Raw genomic sequence first — 21,187 nt, forward strand, 5'->3', positions numbered from 1 at the left:
GGCACATCATACAGGTGGAATGGGCATCAACCGAAGCCAAGCAAGAATTGTATTTATTGCAGTAGCATAGATGATCTTCTCCCTGTCTAGACAAAAGTGGAAATACAGATATGTCTTATAGAACAGATCATCTGTATAACACCCCATTAATACTGTATGAGGTATAATTATAAAGTAGTCCTGTTGTCAGGGCAATATGTGAATTTAGTAATAATATTGTATGGATATCAGAATATATTTCAGGAAATTCCACACACAATCCCCAAAAGGAATGGATGTTAAGAGCCAAACTCAACTGACTCCGTAAACAGACTAGGTGTGAGGAGATGTCCTGAAAACAGACTGGCCAACTGCTGCGAGATTAGTGAGGAGTGATGGTTGCTGATAATGTAGCTATTCCATAAAAAAAATCTGCCATTTTTATAACATTATCAATGTCTACACTGTATTTCTGATTAATTTGATGTTATTTTAATGGACCTTTTTTGGGGGGGCTCTTCTTTCAAAACAGACATTTCTAAGTGACCCCAAACTTTTGAACTGTGTATGTTGCAATATATCAGAACGGGAAATAAAATGACAGTTTATTTTTTAATACACTCTACTCTCCCTTGCACCTTCTCCAAAGTTACCACTGTGACAGACACAAGTTTTAGTCCAGGCAGTCTTGACACCTTAATAAGACAATCATAATCCTGAATTCTAGTGTCAGATGACACACTGGCATAGTTCCCTCTTGTTCACTGAAGCAAAACAGTTGTGGAGGCTTGTGTATGTCATACTTCAGACAAACACCAGTCATGGAGACCATGGCTAAAGTCAAACTAACTACGTGTTAAACAAGCATACCACTGCTGCATTGCCTGTGTAGTGGGAATTAACCTGACAATGCAAACATAAAAGAACTGAACGACGAATGGTTTATTTACAGTAAAAATTTTGCTTTACATTTTATACAGGTGATTTTGATTTGCGTAAGTCACTTGGCGCAAAATATTTGTTGCAAATTAAAGCCAAAACCTCAATAACTTCCCCTATTTCGCTGAAAAGGCACTCCTAGGGTAAAATAAATGACAGAGAAACTCATCAAAAAGGACAGAAAATGTTTCTAAAGATTTATGATATGTAAACAAATAACAAAAAAGACTAAACGCATCACACACATCTACCAGAATTCTACTTATCTGGTTAACTTCTAAAACACTGTCAATGTTGCCTTTCTCTGACCTACCGCCTCATATTTACCAAAATCCAAACTAGACATTGGTTTGATCTGGTTGCTATACTTAAAGGCCCAAGATATCAGATAGACTGATAGGAACAGATAATATACTTTATCTTAACCAAGAGGCCAGTTTAAAGGAGGGTGGGGAGCAACATTGAAGCAGAGTCAACTCCCAACCTTGTAAAAAGACACACACCTGTCCTTCATATTCTCTCAAATAAGTGAGGGACACAAGTTATACTTGAACATAAAACATACAAAAGAAAACAAATCCTCACCAACACAAATAAAAAAGTAAGGCATACAAATACTAAACTTTACACCAAACGTTGGATGACTCAATGAGATGATGAATGATGCTGGCAGGAGTTAGTAGTATGAGGTGATGGGTCAGAGATAAGGGGAAAGGTTGACATCAATATTTTTGTAAAAATTTAGACATTGAGGGATGGACATAAAGATAATGAGCGGACCGCCACCTTAAGGTGTTATTAACATGGAATGCACATACCTTTCACCTGGTCAGAGTGACAGCAAAATAGGTATCAATACTTCAACAACAAAATGAAGTGTCACTTCTGACTGCATAGTTAAAATATCTAAAAATAGTAATATTGTCTTTGTGTCTAAAAAGGATGTGCTGGTCAATCATTGACTTGATAGTTTGAATCTATACATCTGGTATGCAAAATGTGTAGGTAACGTACAGCATCATGTGTCAAGCAACCTGTCAGTTGACAGAGCTCCCCACCTCTCATTTCTGTTGCCACAATCATTCTGTCCAGGGAATGTAAGGAGCCTGAGTGTGTGAGAGGGTGTGTGTATGTGGTCCATCTCACAGCTAAAACTGCACCCATCCTTTAGCAGTGTCTTGACTGGAGCTGTGGAGAAGGGGAGATGCAGAGGATGAGGATAATGACAAATGTGAGAATGTCAATAACAACATGGAAGGATGACAATAAAATGCTAATATAGACACCACCATAATCACCAAACTGTTTAAAAGCTTCACTCAAGGGGATGAGAGACTTGAACCCATCAGGGATTTGAGCTAGTAACCCTGTGATCCCTAGTCAGTTTCCCTTGCCACAACACCATTCCGAAGGCCTGCCAACTTCTTTGGTCTAAACCATTAGCTCTTCTAAGACTGACCTGGCGCCAGCCGCTGTGAAGTCTCCCCACAGGTCTGCAGTAGGCTGGGCGGCAGGGACCCGGCCTCCGAAATCTAAAAGAGAAGCTGGTGGAGTAAAAACAAAGAGATGATTTAGAATGTAGGGAGGTTATCCATGTTAAGCTGTGAAAGGGCAGTGATAATGGGACATTTTGATCATTGAACTCTATAGCCTAAAGAGGTTACCTGTGTTGGAGTGTGTAGGTGGCGGTGATTGCTGGCCTCCAGGAGGGGATACAAGGACTGCACCCTTAGCCATTGGTGGAGGAAGGAGAAGGCCACTACCCATGGGCCGAGACTTGGCACCTGGATCCTTCTTCTTTATGTTCTAAGACAAAGAAAAATGATTACATTTTAAATGTCTTCCTCACTTTTTCTTCACATCCCATTTTGTTTCTCCTCTCAACATGTTTCCCATCTATTTCTGTAACCTCAAATGCTCACCCCAATGCTGATCTTGATCGTCTGGCCCTCTTTAAAGCCTAGGTCCAGTTTGGGTGCTGTGCTCTGAGACGCTTCCTCTTTCGCCAGCTCACCTTCCTGTTTTACCCACCTGTAGAAAAGGACAGAGATATGTTTGATTTTATTTCATGCTCCAATGTGAAGATCTATATTGAAAATGGACATTGATACCAGACCAAAGAGGACAGGTATGAGAGGTTGACTCACTTGAAGTGGTCTTGAAGAGCCACATTGAAGTCAAAGGAGTCGCCACGATCAGCAAACCCCAGGCCGATAAATGCATGTCGTCCTATATAAAACAGAAGTACATGAGAAGACAGATGTACAAGCATACTGTATTTAAATGACTAATCTGCAATTAACCTTCCATACCAGACTGTACTGTTTTCCGCTAAAATATATTTTCAGCATAGCATATCAGTTTGCATGGTGATGTATTTCTGCTGCTGTCTTTCTGATGTGAAGGCATCTTACCACTGCCGTCCTCTATCCGCACCACAAAATATCTGCTGGAATCTGTGACTGCCTCCACCACACATCCAGGATACTGCTCCACTGGGGCTTGGGCAAACAACTCTCCTAAGAAATACAGAATTCAGTTTGCCTCAAAGTTGGATATGATGGCATGCATCAGAAGCAGACAAGGTGACAGCCAGTACAGACATGAGCGCAACAGCAGTATTGGCAGATGTAGCCATGACCGTCGGACATCTAGTAGTTAACCTACCTGAGTTTTTGTCCTCTAGCTTGATATAGGCAAGCTTTCCTATGGATATTATTTTCATCCTGCCGGTCCATGCTGGCTCATCCAGCTTCCAGTCAGCTGCTCTGAAAAACAAAGAGAAGCACCATACCTGCATGTCATGACTCCGCTATGTTACAGGGCTATTGGGCCTACTACATAAACACCCATAATCAAACTGTGTAATGCAATAATTAGTGCAATCTCAAACTATGCAACAGAATGAGTCTTATGCTACATAAATAACATCACACTCACCCAGCAAATCAGGAGTAATTGTATATTTTTTTGTTGCCCGAAGAAGCATTATTTTTTATATTGGATATATAAGAGCATACAATTATTGACATAAGTACAGATATATCCTTATTTTTCTTATTAGAAATAACCCTTCACCCCACCAGACTACTACAATTATTAGCATTTTGGTTGTGTACTCTCTAGATAATATAATATATATTTTGATTATCCTTTATTTAAAAAGGCAAGTCAGTTAATTAAGAACAAATTCTTATTTACAATGACTGCCTACCACGGCCAAACCCGGACGACGCTGAGCCAATTGTGTGCCGCCCTATGGGACTCCCAATCACGGCCGGATGTGATGCAGCCTGGATCTAGCTATAAAATGGTATTAGCTACATATCTTTACATAAGAACCAGGATCGATTTTCTAGATACACTTTTCCTCTAATGTTAGCTAGCTACAGTACATAACCAAATACGTTTATAAATAAACCAAGATAGGCCGCCGTGTCAAACGGGAACAAATGAGTAATAGTGGGCAGAGCAAAGCACGAGCTAGCGAGATCCTATCGGCGCGTTCTAGCAGGACATTTGCATATTTCCGTTAGGGAACTCCTACAATGTATAGTGCGCAATAACTTAGGGAAAGTCTACAAACCTTAGCCCACTGTTCGTAACTGGTTCTAGTTTTGGGAACAGAAAACTGTATTGAAATCAAATATATAATCGATGAGAAAATGTACCGAATGTCGGCCAAAATCCATTTTCATCTTCTCCCATTGCCGGTCACTTGGCTTCCTTTCACTACCATATAGTAAGTAGTTCACTAACATACTACCATGTAGTGAGTGGAAACGCCAAGCGGATGCTTCACATTTATACATCCGGTGAAATATCTCTCTCATTGTTCTGTGACATAACTGTACAATGACTGACTGAACGTTTGAGCCACCGTAGAATGTCCCGTGCCTCCTGCTAACGTTTCCTGGAAAATAATTTGACACAGCAGATGTGTTTAGCATTGTACACCGCTTGAAAAGAATGCTGACATGCTTATTTTAACTGTTATATCTTACCTAGCTAGCTCACTAGTAGTAACTCACCTGGCTAGCATTAGAAGCTAGCAGCTAGAGATCCTAACAGTGTCACATTATAACACATACTGAAAGTTAACTAGCTAAATTAAAACGTTATCCCCCAAAGTAATCATCTTCTCGCCATGTTATGCATTCAATAACTGAATCATGTCAAGCTAACGTTAGCTAGCAACAACCTTGATGGATCCTCTCCACTTCTTCAGGTTGACATTTGAGTAGTTAGCTAGAATGTTTAACAAAGTGCGGGCCTGAAAAAAAACTCACCGATATCCACGGTTAGTGGCGCGGGGTGGGATCTTGTACACATGAACCTCTGGTTTTACACAGATCACTGACTCGTAACCGTTGTCGTCTGCCAGTGCCATTTTGGCAAGTTAAAAACTTCCAAACTTCTAACTGCCATGGGGGAGGGTGAACCAGTCTGCACTGTACAGCTCAAGAGCGACTCTCTTGGAGAGGATGATTACTACAGTAGCTTTCCAAGACAAGCACCATAAAAGTTGTCTATGACACAAGCTACGTTTCCATCCAATAATTGGCGAAATATTTTAATGGCGAATACTCTAAAATACGTATAAAAACAATATGCGACTTTTCACACCAGAGATGTGATATCATGTCACAAGAATAAGACCCTCGATATTTATTGGAAAGGCGCATCATGCTCATCACCTTGCACTTTCACCACCCTGTGAAGTTCATTATAATTTATTTAAATATGTAGTTTAATAAACTGAATGCTTTCACGACGAGTCGTAGTGGGAGTACCACACATGTCATTGCGTGACTCCAAGTTTACTTCGATATGATGGTTATTGCCCCGAGATTTCTCGCATAATTAATTTTACCGACACAAAATGATCCCACATTGTCTAGCATATTTTGTTTTGTCATATGGAACGTTAGCCGAAAAAAAGTTGTTTCCATCAGGCCTGTCATGCCATGTTTTTCCCACAGTTGTTTTAAATTGGCTGGATGTCTTTTGGGTGGTAGACCTTTCTAGATATACATGGGAAACTGTTGAGCGTGAAAAACCCAGCAGCGTTGCAGTTCTTGAGACACTCAAACCCGTGCGCCTGGCACCTACTACCATACCCCGTTCAAAGGCACTTACATCATTTGTCTTGCCCATTCACCCTCTGAATGGCACACACACAATCCCTGTCTCAATATTCTCAAGGCTTAAAAATCCTTTAACTTGTCTCCCTCCTCCCCTTCATTTACTCCGATTGAAGTGGCATCAATACGGGATCATAGCTTTCACCTTTATTCACATGGTCGTTCTATGTCATGGAAAGAGCAGGTGTTCCTAATGTTTTATACACTCAGTGTATACTTTAAAAAAATGTTTAACTGGTACCAACATGTACGTGTTCGTGAGTCTCACCTTTCCAGTGTTATTATTAGTGTTTAGCTCAAACGGTTCCGACGCTACAGACAGAAGTTGGCAGATTGGCAGTATCAACTTCAGAGTCCAATGATGCTTGTGGGTGTAATAGAATAATCATGTTCATGAGAGTCTCATCTTTCCATAGAGTGGTAATATAAAAAGTGTTAAACAAATCAAAATGTATTTTATATTTGAGATTCTTCAAAGTAGCCACCTTTTGCCTTGATGACAGCTTTGCACACTCTTGACAATGAGTGTAATAGGATGAGCCTTGACTAGTATACAGTATATACAGTGCATTCGGAAAGTATTCAGACCCCTTGACTTTTTCCACATTTTGTTACTTTACAGCCTTATTCTAAAATTGATTAAATCATTTTTTCCCTCACCAATCTACATACAATACCCCATAATGAGAAAGCAAAAACAGGTTATTATTTTTTGAAAATGTACTAAAAACAAAAAAACTTAAATATCACAGTTACATAAGTATTCCGACCCTTTACTCAGTACTCAGGTTCTTGGATATGACGCTACAAGCTTAAGCTTGGCACACATGTATTTGGAGAGTTTTTCCCATTATTCTCTGCAGATCCTCTCAAGCTCTGACAGGTTGGATGTGGAGCATTGCTGCACAGCTATTTTCAGGTCTCTTCAGAGATGTTCAATCGGGTTCAAGTCCGGGCTCTGGCTGGGCCACTCAAGGACATTCAGAGACTTGTCCCAAAGCCACTCCTGCGTTGACTTGGCTTAGGGTCATTGTCCTGTTGGAAGGTGAACCTTAGCCCCAGTCTGAGGTCCTGAGCACTCTGGAGCAGGTTCTGTACTTTGCTCTGTTCATCTCTCCCTCGATTCTGATTAGTATCCCAGTTCCTGCCGCTGAAAAACATCCCCACAGCATGATGCTGCCTCCATGCTTCTCTGTAGGGATGGTGCCAGGTTTCCTCCAGATGTGACACTTGGCATTCAGGCCAAAGAGTTCAATCTTGTTTTCATCAGACCAGAGAATCTTGTTTCTCATGGCTTGAGAGTCCTTTAGGTGCCTTTTGGCAAATTCCAGGCAGGCTGTCATGTGCCTTTTACTGAGGAGTGGCTTCTGTCTGGCTACTCTACCATAAAGGCCTGACTGGTGGAGTGCTGCAGAGATGGTTGTCCTTCTAGAAGGTTCTCTAATCTTATTATAGTACGAACTTATAGTACGAACTGGCCATGACAGACCCAGCAGACTTGGAGCAGCTCCATCACGCTGTCTCCCTGCAGGGAGCCACCGTTGGGAGGCATGAGGAGCAACTGCGAGACCATTTGGAAGGGCTTCGTTCCCTGACGGAACGCCATGACCAAGGGTTTAAGGCTATAATGGAGCAAATCCGTGAATTAGCTCATAGGCAGCACGCCACATCTGAGACCTCCCAACCACCCAGTAACCTTTCTACTACTAGTGGATTTGTCCAACCTACCCTGGCTCCCCGAAAACCCCGCTTACCTCCTCCGGAGCGTTATGCAGGCGATCTTGGTACCTGCCTGACATGTTTTTGCTCTGACATGCACTGTCAACTGTGGGACCTTATATAGACAGGTGTGTGCCTTTCCAAATCATGTCCAATAAATTGAATTTACCACAGGTGGACTCCAATCAAGTCAAGTTGTAGAAACATCTCAAGTATAATCAATGGAAACAGGATGCACCTGAGCTCAATTTAGAGTGTCATAGCGAAGGGTCTGAATACACATGTAAATAAGGTGTTTCTGTTTTTAATTTGTAATACATTTGTAAAAATGTCTAAAAACCTGTTTTTGCTTTGTCATTATGGGGTATTGTGTGTAGATTGATGATGAAAAAAAAAATTGTATCCATTTTAGAATAAGGCTGTAACATAACAAAATGTGGAAAAAGTAAAGGGGTCTGAATAATTCCCGAATGCACTGTATATATAAAGTATGTAAAACAGTATGTAAACATTATTAAAGTGACCAGTTTTCAATAACTATGTACATAGGGCAGCAGTCTCTAAGGTGCAGGGTAGAGTACTGGGTGATATCTGGCTAGTAACACTGACTAAGGTTCAGGGCAGGGTACTGGGCGGAGCCTGGCTAGTGGTGTCTATTTAAAAGTCTGATGGCCTGGAGATAGAAGCAGTTTTTCAGTCTCCCGGTCTCAGCTTTGATGCACTTGTACTGTGTCCGCCTTCTAGATGGTAGCGGGGGGAACAGGCCGTGGCTCAGGTGGCTGAGGTCCTTTCAGACACGGCCAGTGAGTCCTGGCCAGCAACATTCGGGGGTCCCTAGTTAGCAAAAAAAAGACTACTATTCAACATGCAGACAACAACAGATAAAGACAACAATTATACTTATCACTCCTGGGGATATCAGGAGTCCTCTAGCTATAGAATGAAGCTTACTGTATATACTATATCTTATGTGTCTCAGAGAAAATGGTCATGATCTGACTCTAGAACCTTTGTAACACCTGCTGACCCCAAATATGTTTTTTTTAATATCAGAGAGCTCTTGGTTGGTCTATTGTTAAATGGACTAGGCTATTTAGAGTGTGATAACATCTTAGAAAAAATATTTATGAGACACATGTCTTTTTGGGATGTTATCATACTCAAATAGACAATTTAACAACTGAATATGACCTATATACTTATTGATATATTTTTATATTGGACCTTGATGTTGTCTGGCCGGCCTGTGAGGAGAGAGTGAACTGGGCCACAGCGGCACTGTGAGTCGTGAGACGGTGGTGCACCTCACAGCGGCTGTTCGTCTCAGCGACTCCCAGTTAACCCCACCCACCGACAGAAGTTTGCAGGCCCCGGCTAAACTTCCAGCTCACTTCTCTGCAGACGACTGCTCCTTTCCACGTAGAGGTCCCATTTTCCAGAATGCTGTGGCGTTTTGTAGTAGCGATTTTAGGCGTTTGCCTCATCCCATATTGCCTTTCGGACGTGCAGCTCAGTAGTAATGTTATTCTGGAACCTTATGATCTGCTGTTCGACACGGCGGTGGAAGCCTACTACAAGGGGGACTGGATGACGGTCATTCTGAACATGGAGAGAGCGCTTCGGAACAAGGCTGCGATCCGCAGGGTGAAGGCGCATTGCCGGATAACTTGTGCCAACCAGAGCGCTTTCGGGGAGCCTTTATCCAGCATGGTTGTGCCAGTACCAGGCGCTGGCTCCGTGGAAGATCTTGGCTTTTTCCAGAAAATTATGAAAAGGGCTGATTGTGTAAATACCTGCGAAAGTGAGAAAATTGGACCACCAACTATCCATAAAGTCACTGAAGATGTGGACCTTGAGTTTAAGAAAAGAACACCCTACAATTACCTGCAAGTCGCGTACTTCAAGGTATAAAAATAGTTGACCATATTGGCCCAATAAAGTTATGCATTATACATTTTTATATCTTGCATAGGCTTGCAACAATGTATCTTCCACACAGACATTATCCCATGTTGTGGAGTAAGATGCTCCTGCATCATATCTTATCTTATTATTGTTTGAATCTCGGTGCACATTTATCACACTTCCATGACAAAATAAGGGTAATGTCACTTTATTTTGTCCAATTTCATTCAAACTTCCCTCAAGCAATTCGTTAACTGTAGGCTACGTGCTCTGCTCAGCTTTCCCCAACCCCCCAGCCGGCCGTGCCACGTCTCTAGGTGGAGTCTAGCTATGTAGACAGACCACTTACGTTCTGGCGCTGGATTCTTCTCGATTTTTGGGTCTTGTCATCACAAAGCGAAGCTACTCAGCAGCTTCTGCATGCTATATACGTGCCATTCAAGAGTTTCTTTAGCTATTGTTAGAATAGGCCTATACATTAACAGGATAGGCCTAAACCAAACTTCGTTTAAAAGTCTGTTTATAAACGGGTTACTACATTGTAGTAAGAGTAGCTAGTTAAATAAAGTAAATACATGCAACCTATAAGGCCTGCAGTTCCTGAGAGTTGCAGGTCATAAATTGTTTATCCATGTTGCCTATTTACTAATGCCAATAGATATGAGCAAAATATGTACTGATTTACAAACAGAAACACAAAAATCTGTAAAAGAGGTTGGTGGCACCTTAATTGGGGAGAACGGGCTTGTGGTAAGGACTGGAGCGGAATCAGTGGAATGGTATCAAACACATGTTTTCAAAGTTTGATGCCATTCCATTTGCTCTGTTCCAGCCATTATTATATGCCATCCTCCCTTCAGCAGCCTCCACTGAGATTCGTGTATACTATAGTAAGCCTATAGGATAATGACTAGTTGCCTGAAACAGCATGCTGGTGATTGCAGCTCACACATTTGTTACATCATTCCAGGAGGTCCTGGCTCCTAGCCAGATGACAGAAGACTTCTGAGACGTGGAGCATTTAGGGAAGCCTTTGGAGTCTCAATGTGCTACTTCTCTTTGTTTGCTTGTTGTGTGAGAGTTATTCATATGATGTAGTGTCATTGTTTTGTTGTACTAAGTATCTCTCTTACCTGTGTAGATCAACAAGCTGGATAAAGCTGTGGCGGCGGCAAACACGTTTTTCCTGGCCAACCCAGACCACATGGAGATGAAGCAGAACCTGGACTATTACAGGATGATGGCCGGAGTACAGCAGGAGGACTTCAAAGACCTGGAGTCCCGGCCGCACATGGTGAGACTGACACCACTCGTCCCTAGTAATGCACCCGTTATAACAGTAACAATGCACCCGTTATAGCAGTAACAATGCACCCGTTATAACAGTAACAATGCACCCGTTATAACAGTAACAATGCACCCGTTATAACAGTAACAATGCACCCGTTATAGCAGTAACAATGCACCCGTTATAACAGTAACAATGCACCCGTTATAACAGTAACAATGCACCCGTTATAACAGTAACAATGCACCCGTTATAACAGTAACAATGCACCCGTTATAACAGTAACAATGCACCGTTATAACAGTAACAATGCGCCAGTTATAACAGTAACAATGTACCCATTATAGCAGTAACAATGCACCAGTTATAACAGTAGCTATGCACCCATTATAGCAGTAACAATGCACCCGTTATAACAGTAACAATGCACCCGTTATAACAGTAACAATGCACCAGTTATAACAGTAGCTATGCACCCGTTATGACAGTAACAATGCACCCGTTATAGCAGTAACAATGCACCCGTTATAACAGTAACAATGCACCAGTTATAACAGTAGCTATGCACCCGTTATGACAGTAACAATGCACCCATTATAACAGTAACAATGCACCCGTTATAACAGTAACAATGCACCAGTTATAACAGTAACTATGCACCCGTTATGACAGTAACTAGGCACCCGTTATGACAGTAACTAGGCACCAGTTATCCTAGTGAGAATGTATCAGTTCTCCCAGTAACTATGCACCAGTTATAGCAGTAGCAATGCACCCGTTATAACAGTAACAATGCACCCGTTATAACAGTAACAATGCACCAGTTATAACAGTAGCTATGCACCCGTTATGACAGTAACAATGCACCCGTTATAGCAGTAACAATGCACCTGTTGTAACAGTAACAATGCACCCGTTATAACAGTAACAATGCACCCGTTATAGCAGTAATAATGCACCCGTTATAACAGTAACAATGCACCAGTTATAACAGTAACTATGCACCCGTTATGACAGTAACTATGCACCCGTTATGACAGTAACTAGGCACCAATTATAACAGTAACTATGCACCCGTTATGACAGTAACTATGCACCCGTTATGACAGTAACTAGGCACCAGTTATCCCAGTAACAATGAACCAGTTATAACAGTAACTATGCACCAGTTATAACAGTAACAATGCACCCATTATGACAGTAACTAGGCACCAGTTATCCTACTGACAATGTATCAGTTATCCCAGTAACAATGCACCAGTTCTAACAGTAACTATGCACCCGTTATAACAGTAACAATGCACCCGTTGTAACAGTAACAATGCACCCATTATAGCAGTAACAATGCACCAGTTATAACAGTAGCTATGCACCCGTTATGACAGTAATAATGCACCCGTTATAGCAGTAACAATGCACCCGTTATAACAGTAACAATGCACCCGTTATAGCAGTAACAATGCACCCGTTATAACAGTAACAATGCACCAGTTATAACAGTAACTATGCACCCGTTATAACAGTAACAATGCACCCGTTATAACAGTAACAATGCACCCGTTATAACAGTAACAATGCACCGTTATAACAGTAACAATGCACCCTTTATAACAGTAACAATGCACCCGTTATAACAGTAGCAATGCACCCGTTATAACAGTAACAATGCACCCGTTATAACAGTAACAATGCACCCGTTATAACAGTAGCAATGCACCGTTATAACAGTAACAATGCACCAGTTATAACAGTAACAATGCACCCATTATAGCAGTAACAATGCACCAGTTATAACAGTAGCTATGCACCTGTTATGACAGTAACAATGCACCCGTTATAGCAGTAACAATGCACTCGTTATAACAGTAACAATGCACCCGTTATAACAGTAACAATGCACCAGTTATAACAGTAGCTATGCACCCGTTATGACGGTAACAGTGCACCCGTTATAGCAGTAACAATGCACCCGTTATAACAGTAACAATGCACCCATTATAACAGTAACAATGCACCCGTTATAACAGTAACAATGCACCCGTTATAACAGTAACAATGCACCCGTTATGACAGTACCTAGGCACCAGTTATCCTAGTGACAATGTATCAGTTTTCCCAGCAACTATGCACCAGTTATAGCAGTAACAATGCACCCGTTATAACAGTAACAATGCACCCGTTATAACAGTAACAATGCACCCGTTGTAACAGTAATAATGCACCCGTTGTAACAGTAACAATGCACCCGTTGTAACAGTAACAATGCACCCGTTATAACAGTAACTATGCACCAGTTATAACAGTAACAATGCACCCGTTATAACAGTAACTATGCACCTGTTATGACAGTAACTAGGCACCCGTTATAACAGTAACAATGCACCCGTTATAACAGTAACTATGCACCTGTTATGACAGTAACTAGGCACCCGTTATAACAGTAACAATGCACCCGTTATAACAGTAACTATGCACCTGTTATGACAGTAACTAGGCACCAGTTATAACAGTAACAATGCGCCCTTTATGACAGTAACAATGCACCCGTTATAACAGTAACTATGCACCAGTTATAACAGTAACAATGCACCCGTTATAACAGTAACTATGCACCTGTTATGACAGTAACTAGGCACCAGTTATAACAGTAACAATGCGCCCTTTATGACAGTAACTATGCACCCGTTATAACAGTAACTAGGCACCAGTTATAACAGTAACTATGCACCTGTTATGACAGTAACTAGGCACCCGTTATAACAGTAACAATGCACCAGTTATAACAGTAACTATGCCCCCGTTATGACAGTAACTAGGCACCCGTTATGACAGTAACTAGGCACCAGTTATCCTAGTGAGAATGTATCAGTTTTCCCAGTAACTATGCACCAGTTATAGCAGTAGCAATGCACCCGTTATAACAGTAACAATGCACCCGTTATGACAGTAACAATGCACCCGTTATAGCAGTAACAATGCACCCGTTGTAACAGTAACAATGCACCCGTTATAACAGTAACAATGCACCCGTTATAGCAGTAACAATGCACCAGTTATAACAGTAACTATGCACCCGTTATGACAGTAACTATGCACCCATTATGACAGTAACTAGGCACCAGTTATAACAGTAACTATGCACCCGTTATGACAGTAACTATCCACCCGTTATCCCAGTAACAATGAACCAGTTATAACAGTAACTATGCACCAGTTATAACAGTAACTATGCACCCATTATGACAGTAACTAGGCACCAGTTATCCTACTGACAATGTATCAGTTATCCCAGTAACAATGCACCAGTTATAACAGTAACTATGCACCAGTTATAACAGTAACAATGCACCCGTTATGACAGTAACTAGGCACCAGTTATCCTAGTGACAATGTATCAGTTTTCCCAGTAACTATGCACCAGTTATAGCAGTAGCGATGCACCCGTTATAACAGTAACAATGCACCCGTTGTAACAGTAACAATGCACCCGTTATAACAGTAACAATGCACCCGTTGTAACAGTAACAATGCACCCGTTATAACAGTAACAATGCACCCGTTATAACAGTAACAATGCACCCGTTATAACAGTAACAATGCACCCGTTATAACAGTAACAATGCACCCGTTATAACAGTAACAATGCACCCGTTGTAACAGTAACAATGCACCCGTTATAACAGTAAAAATGCACCCGTTATAACAGTAACAATGCACCCGTTATAACAGTAACAATGCACCCGTTATAACAGTAACAATGCACCAGTTATAACAGTAACTATGCACCCGTTATGACAGTAACTAGGCACCAGTTATAACAGTAACTATGCACCCGTTATGACAGTAACTAGGCACCAGTTATCCTACTGACAATGTATCAGTTATCCCAGTAACAATGAACCCGTTATAATAGTAACTATGCACCAGTTATCCTACTGACAATGTATCAGTTATCCAAGGAACAAAGGACCAGTTATATACCATTTAGAACAGTTAGAATCACACATAGTCAGACTGAAACCATTTACCCATTTGCCTACTTGGAAAGGACAGGCATAGGGCACCGGAGAAGTGACAATGGACCTAATTGGTACAAGGTTGTGGTAGGGTCTAGGATCTGCTGACTCCTTGCTCTGCTCTCTAATCCATCTCTCAGGCAGAGTTCCTTGCAGGGAAGCGGTATTACAGCTCCGATTCGTTCGGTCTGGCCATCGACCACTTTGAGGCGGCAGTGGAGGAGTACTTCAGCGCGGACCAGGAGTGCCGGGCGCTCTGTGAAGGAGCCTACGTCTACGACGGGTACAACTACATGGAGTACAGTGCCGACTTGTTCCAGTCCATGACAGGTGAGATAGTGTGTTAAGACAGACTAAATCCCCAAACAACCCCAAGCTAACGTTTTGGATAAAAGCGTAAACCCTGTACCCCTGTCTTTGTCAGACCACTACATGCAGATTCTGAACTGTAAGCAGAGATGTTCTGTGGAGCTAGCCTCCACCGCGGGAAAGGACAAGCCATTTGAGGATTTCCTCCCTTCCCACTTCAACTACCTACAGTTCTCCTACTACAACAGTGAGTCTAAGTCCCTATTCACTGAAAGAATCAGGAGGATTTGCTGTCTGTCTGTATCTGATTGTGCCTGCCTCTCCTCTCATACCAGTCTCTTCTTATCCCTCTCTTTTTCCTTCTCTTCCTTCCCCCCTTCCTTCCCCCCTCTCTCAGGTGAGAAGTATGAGCAGGCCATAGAGTGGGCTAAAACCTACCTGCTGTTCCATCCAGAGGAGGAGGTGATGAATCAGAACCTGGCTTACTACTCCGCTGTGCTGGGGGAGGACAAGGCTGCAGCCATATCCGCTAGACTGGTGTGTGTGTGTGTGAGCGCACACACACACACACACACAAACACACAAACACACACACACACACACACACACACACACACACACACACACACACACACACACACACACACACACACACACACACACACACACACACACACACACACACACACACACACACACACCTGTGCCCCATGCGAACCCACTTGCCTCCATGTCTTCTCTCAGGTGGTGAAACAGCATATTCAGCAGTCCCTGTTGGAAAAGGAGCTACTCTACTTTGCTTATGAAGTGTTTGGAATCACCTTTGTTGATCCGGTAGGTTAACATGTCTCTGATCTTCGCTTGTGTCTCACTGTTTCTACAAGATATGTGATCACTATCAAGTGGTTTTAGCATGTGATCTTACATCCTTTCCTTCCCTTTGCAGGATTCCTGGACCCCTGCAGACGTCATGCCCCTCAAACTGAGAGAGAAGCAGAAGTATGAGAAATACACGTACAGACCAGTAGAGGCTGGTGGAGGGAGAAATTGGAGGACTCTCTCATTGTAATGGCTCGAATGGAAAATGATCAAACATACTGCTCCATTCATTCAATTCAAGCCATTACAATTATCCGTCCTCTAATTTAAAGTGACACCAGTATCCACTGGTACATAGTACATACATGTATGCTCTCAATTTCAGAATAGGCTCTGCTCTCCAATTTGTTTGAACCTTTTAACCGGTTCATTGGCGCCCCCTGCAGGGCAGAAAGGGAGACTGCGGCGAGGATCACTGAGGAGATTGGGAATCTGATGAAGGAGATTGAAACTCTGGTGGAGGAGAAGAACAAGGAGTCGACTGACATTGCCAAGATCGTACGAGAAGGTAGGGTTTTTAGAGCATTAAGTTTGGGAAAGTCAGTGGACTGTGTAGAATACTCTGACGTGCACCTCTCTCTATATTCATTCCCTCTGTCCCTACCAGGTGGTCCTTTGTTGTTTGATGACATCAAGATTACTATGTCGTCAAAGCAGCTGAATGGGTCTCAGAGGGTTCTACTGGATGGATTTATCTCGAATGACGAGTGCAGAGAGCTCACCCGCCTCTCTAATGTGAGTGGGAGTCAGGGCTAGTTAGTCTGTGTGATTGACAGTGTTTGTGTGTGTTTGACAGTGTGTATGTTGATTGTGTGTTAATGGAGGGTGTGTTTCTGATGGTCTGTGTGTTAAAACTGAATGCATGATTCTGTTATTGTGTGTGTTGACGCTGTGTGTTTGTCAGGCGGCAGCGCTGAAAGGTGATGGGTATCAAGGCCGCCCCTCCCCCCACTCACCCAGCGAGAGCTTCCAAGGAGTCACTGTCCTCAAGGCTATTAAGGTACATTACTGACCCTACACACTACAGCTCTGCTTACCAAACCATAACCCAAACACCACTAACCCAGCACTGCCAACTCTGACCCTAACTTCCCCAATCCCAGCTAGCTTCATTCCCTAGCCTCAGCTTTATCTCCAACCTATCTAAAGCTGAGCCCCAGCACAATGGCATCAATGTACAGTTACCAGCGAGTTAGGGATAAGAAAGCACCTATTTCTGATGATCTTGTACTGTTCTATAGTTGGGACAGGAGGGCACTGTGCCCCTGAAGAGTGCCCGCCTGTTTTTTGACATGAGTGAGAAGGTGCGTGGGGTCCTGGAGTCGTACTTCCGTCTGGACTCTCCTCTCTACTTCTCCTACTCCCACCTGGTCTGCCGCTCCGCCATTGACGGTAAGAAAGTCAATTATGGTGGGCCCCCAGGGGACAGTATTGTGGCTGACTGCCAGACAGAATGAGTTTAGGGCATTTTTGGAATTCACCACTATGGGAAAACAACATGTTCTATTTTCTTCAAGTTGTCTATATCAAATCCAGGATGTCATTTAACCCACATTATTCACCTGCCTGTCTGAGTGTATAGACATACAGTAAGTTATGTTTCCATCTTCTGTCTGTACAGAGAAGCAGGATGACCGTGACAACCTGAGTCACCCGGTTCATGCAGACAACTGCCTGCTGGTCTCTGAGCTCAACGAGTGCATTAAAGAACCACCTGCTTACACAAACAGGGACTATAGGTATACAAACACAGACAGACAGACAGACAGACAGACAGACAGACAGACAGACAGACAGACAGACAGACAGACAGACAGACAGACAGACAGACAGACAGACAGACAGACAGACAGACACACAGAGAGAGACTACAGGTACACACACCATGCATATGCTTATAACGTAGGTATCAGCAACATCTACTGCACTTGCAGGTATCATCATGCACCACTGTCTTTAAAACACTTCTCTTTTTCCTGTTGTGTTTTAGCGCAATCCTCTATCTGAATGATGACTTTGAAGGAGGAGATTTCATTTTCACTGAACTGGATGCCAAAACGGTCACAGTAAGTGTCAATCAATGATGTGGATTTGAGTGCTGCAGAGTATAAACAGTTGTTTCGCCTTGATTTATTTTAAGGTATAAGTTCATTGAGAATATGATGACTGATGTCACTGGCCTGTGTTGTCCAGGCAGAGGTGCGTCCTCAGTGTGGTCGTGTGGTTGGGTTCGGTGCTGGGAATGAGAACCCTCACGGGGTAAGAGCGGTCACTAAGGGCCAGAGGTGTGCTGTGGCCCTGTGGTTCACCCTTGACCCCAAACATGAGGAGAAGGTAACATATCTATCAGTTAATTCATCTGGAATCGTGTATATCATGTATTTCTTTCTATCATTCTATGTTGTGATGGGCTATTTTGTAATCTGAGGGAGAAAGCAACGCTTTCCATTTATTGATTAATCTACATTTCATCAGTTTCTCTTGCTTCAGACTTACCTAATTTGTGTGTGTGTCTCCAGGATCGGATCCAAGCTCAAGAGATGCTGAAGATGTTCTCCTCTCCTATGGACACAGAGTTCACAAAGACAAAGACAGAGAGCTCACAACCACAGCTTACACCTCTTGACCAGTCTGCGCTTCTTGGTCAAGCTGCAACCCCAGTACAGGAGCAGGCAGGCAAACCAGATGACAAACCAGCAGAGAAGAAGCCTAAGGAACCAGCAGAAACAGTTAGTGAAAACCCATCTGATAAACCAGAGGATAAAAAGAATGAGAAGCCGATAGAGAAGCACGCAGAAAAACTAATTGCAAAAAAGGGTAACAAAGCTAAGGTGAAAGAGCTGGTTAAAACTAAAGCCAAAGCAGCGGATGCATCAAAGAACAAAAAAGCGACGACTAAAACAGAGGCTAAAGCAGGGGACAAAGCCAACGCTAAGACAGCAGACAAGGCTAAAGCAAAACCTGCAGCAAAAACAAACGTCAAACAGGCAGCAGACAAAACATACAAAAAAGAGCAGAAGCCAGCGACAAAAAAGACAGAGAAAATCCCTGTCAAAAAGGTTTCCAAGGACTCCAATACTGACCTCAAGTCATCCTCGGACTCACAGACAGACAAGGACGAGCTGTGAGACCAACAGCACCTGTGACTCTTATTCTGTGGTGCCTTTTTTTTTCTACTGTTTGAATATATTTGTCAAGGTTTTCTCTGTGGGTGTGCTGGATAAGGATTTGAGGTTGTTTGCTGTATTGTTTTGGATGTTGTTTGTCTGCCCAATAATGGTGGTAAGGAACAAGGATATGGTGTTGTAATGTAAGCCATACCGTAATACCAAGGGACTGCAAACTCACTCTGATGGCTGATCTCAACCAACCAATCAATGAAATCAATCAAATTAGATTTCTATAGTGCTAAAATGTAACCACCTTTGAATACCTATCCCAGACTCATGTGAACAGATAATATATATATATATATATATATATATATATATATATATATATATATATATATATATATATAATATTACTTTTGTTTATAATTTTGGATTCTCAGTCTGCTATTTTGTACTGTTTTAAAATGTACTGTTCTTTGCCTCAGGAATTGGAAGATGTAATTTCCTCAAAAAACAAAAAACAGGAAAGAACAACAATGAACAAATGTGTCTGAATAGAGACTGATACCTGGGTTCATGTGGATACACTAAATAAAAGTACAATTCTTACATTGGTGTTGCTCTTTCATGTAATACCTCTAGAGAACACTAGGTGGCAGAGAGGAACTAGAATGGCATCTCATGTACATCACACATGGAATATGTAGCCATTTTCCTTCTGAATATGTTGTAAGTATGGACCCTCAGGGTTTAACTGTCCGGTTACTACTGGAGAGCCTTAAATCACAGTTACAGTTTTGTGGAGGTCATCAAATTCCCAGGAGACCCAAGTTGTATGAAAGCCTGTTCAGACTTTTCAGATGTATTTATTTTTATTTAACTAGGCAATTCAGTTAAGAACAAATTCTTATTTATAATGACGGTTTGCCCCGGCCAAACCCTCCCCTAACCAGGATGACGCTGACCCAATTATGGGCCACCCTATGGGACTCCCGATCACAGCCGGTTGTGATACAGCCCGGGATCTGTTGTGATGCCTCTAGCACTGTGATGCTGTGCCTTAGACCGCTGTGCCACTCGGGAGCCTGTATGTGGTCAACACGTCTGTTGTTGATCCCTGGTTAGTCAGCTATCTCCTCAGTAGACTATTCTATTAGGATCATGTTTATATCAAAATAATGCTCCACCCTACAGCCACATTCTTAGTTTTAAATAGTTGAATTGTATCAGGTCTTTGGGGATGTGAGATGAGTTGCTGAGTTTCCCTACAGAATTAGAATGAGTAGAATTGATATTCCAATTCAAAGCCATGTGCCATGGTGTTATTGGTTATCTTCATAGAAATTAGAGATACCCAAACAGTCATTTATGTTCTGTGGACATAACAGCAGAAGAACCCTGTCGGTACAAATTTCAATGTCAAGACAATCAGCAAGTAATATTGACATACTTGTGTGTTGGCCATATTGTGTGTGTCCTGACAAATCATATAGATTTGAGTTAGTCCATTCTGGCCAATGTGTTTCTATGTTTCCCCGGCCAGCCCTGAGCCTGTGGGTGGAACAGTAATAATGCTGGGTCCTGTGCCACAATGCCTGTGTGGGTTTAGCATGTGGATGAAGTCATGCCTACATAGAGCAGAACATGCACGGACAAACACACACACGTTGCTTTTCCACAGGGGCTATGCATGTATAGTGCCTTCAGAAAGTATTCATATGTCATTTTTGTTGTGTTACAGCCCGAATTCAAAATGGATTGAATATTTTTTTTCTCTTCACCCATCTACACACAATACCTCATAATGACAAAGTGAAAACATGTTTTTAGAAAGGTTTGCAAATTTATTGAAAATGAAATACAAAAATATCTAATTTACATTAGCGTTCACACACC

General features: G+C 42.2%; 3 protein-coding genes across 5 annotated transcripts in view; 1 reads left to right on the forward strand and 2 right to left on the reverse strand.

The window, feature by feature from the left end:
* Positions 1-21,187, reverse strand: part of arhgef10la (Rho guanine nucleotide exchange factor (GEF) 10-like a) — a 309,208-nt gene that overhangs the window by 161,311 nt on the left and 126,710 nt on the right. The window lies entirely within an intron of this gene.
* Positions 900-5,359, reverse strand: LOC120065129 (adaptin ear-binding coat-associated protein 2-like). 2 transcript variants are annotated; one of them, XM_039015888.1, is made up of 8 exons: positions 5,208-5,359; positions 3,586-3,686; positions 3,333-3,437; positions 3,066-3,147; positions 2,841-2,949; positions 2,583-2,724; positions 2,378-2,462; positions 900-2,106 (listed from the first exon to the last, which is right to left on the reverse strand). In XM_039015888.1, exons 1-8 carry the CDS (start codon positions 5,306-5,308, stop codon positions 2,067-2,069), a joined length of 765 nt encoding a protein of 254 aa, XP_038871816.1. In that variant the 5' UTR covers positions 5,309-5,359; the 3' UTR covers positions 900-2,066. The 2 variants fall into 2 exon arrangements, with proteins under 2 accessions (XP_038871816.1, XP_038871817.1); XM_039015889.1 differs by lacking the exon at positions 5,208-5,359 and adding an exon at positions 4,590-5,155.
* On the forward strand, positions 4,504-19,641 carry LOC120065128 (prolyl 3-hydroxylase 1-like). Of its 2 annotated transcripts, none has more exons than XM_039015887.1 (15): positions 4,504-4,660; positions 10,828-10,980; positions 15,131-15,320; positions 15,415-15,546; positions 15,697-15,836; positions 16,044-16,133; positions 16,246-16,298; positions 16,565-16,686; positions 16,786-16,913; positions 17,083-17,178; positions 17,420-17,570; positions 17,800-17,917; positions 18,169-18,244; positions 18,372-18,512; positions 18,698-19,641. In XM_039015887.1, exons 2-15 carry the CDS (start codon positions 10,891-10,893, stop codon positions 19,304-19,306), a joined length of 2,136 nt encoding a protein of 711 aa, XP_038871815.1. In that variant the 5' UTR covers positions 4,504-4,660; positions 10,828-10,890; the 3' UTR covers positions 19,307-19,641. The 2 variants fall into 2 exon arrangements, with proteins under 2 accessions (XP_038871815.1, XP_038871814.1); XM_039015886.1 differs by lacking the exon at positions 4,504-4,660 and adding an exon at positions 9,144-9,686.

Source organism: Salvelinus namaycush, chromosome 20, assembly GCF_016432855.1.
Source record: "Salvelinus namaycush isolate Seneca chromosome 20, SaNama_1.0, whole genome shotgun sequence".
NCBI lineage: Eukaryota > Metazoa > Chordata > Actinopteri > Salmoniformes > Salmonidae > Salvelinus > Salvelinus namaycush.

Coding starts and splice junctions, on each gene's coding strand:
- LOC120065128 (XM_039015886.1), top strand. CDS start 9,222: ATGCTGTGGCGTTTTGTAGTAGCGATTTTAGGCGTTTGCCTCATCCCA. Junction 16,687..16,785: donor TGCCAAGATCGTACGAGAAG/GTAGGGTTTTTA, acceptor TGTCCCTACCAG/GTGGTCCTTTGTTGTTTGAT. Junction 17,918..18,168: donor TACACAAACAGGGACTATAG/GTATACAAACAC, acceptor GTTGTGTTTTAG/CGCAATCCTCTATCTGAATG.
- LOC120065129 (XM_039015888.1), bottom strand. CDS start 5,308: ATGGCACTGGCAGACGACAACGGTTACGAGTCAGTGATCTGTGTAAAA. Junction 2,950..3,065: donor GCTCTTCAAGACCACTTCAA/GTGAGTCAACCT, acceptor CCTTTTCTACAG/GTGGGTAAAACAGGAAGGTG. Junction 2,107..2,377: donor TTCACAGCGGCTGGCGCCAG/GTCAGTCTTAGA, acceptor CCTTCTCCACAG/CTCCAGTCAAGACACTGCTA.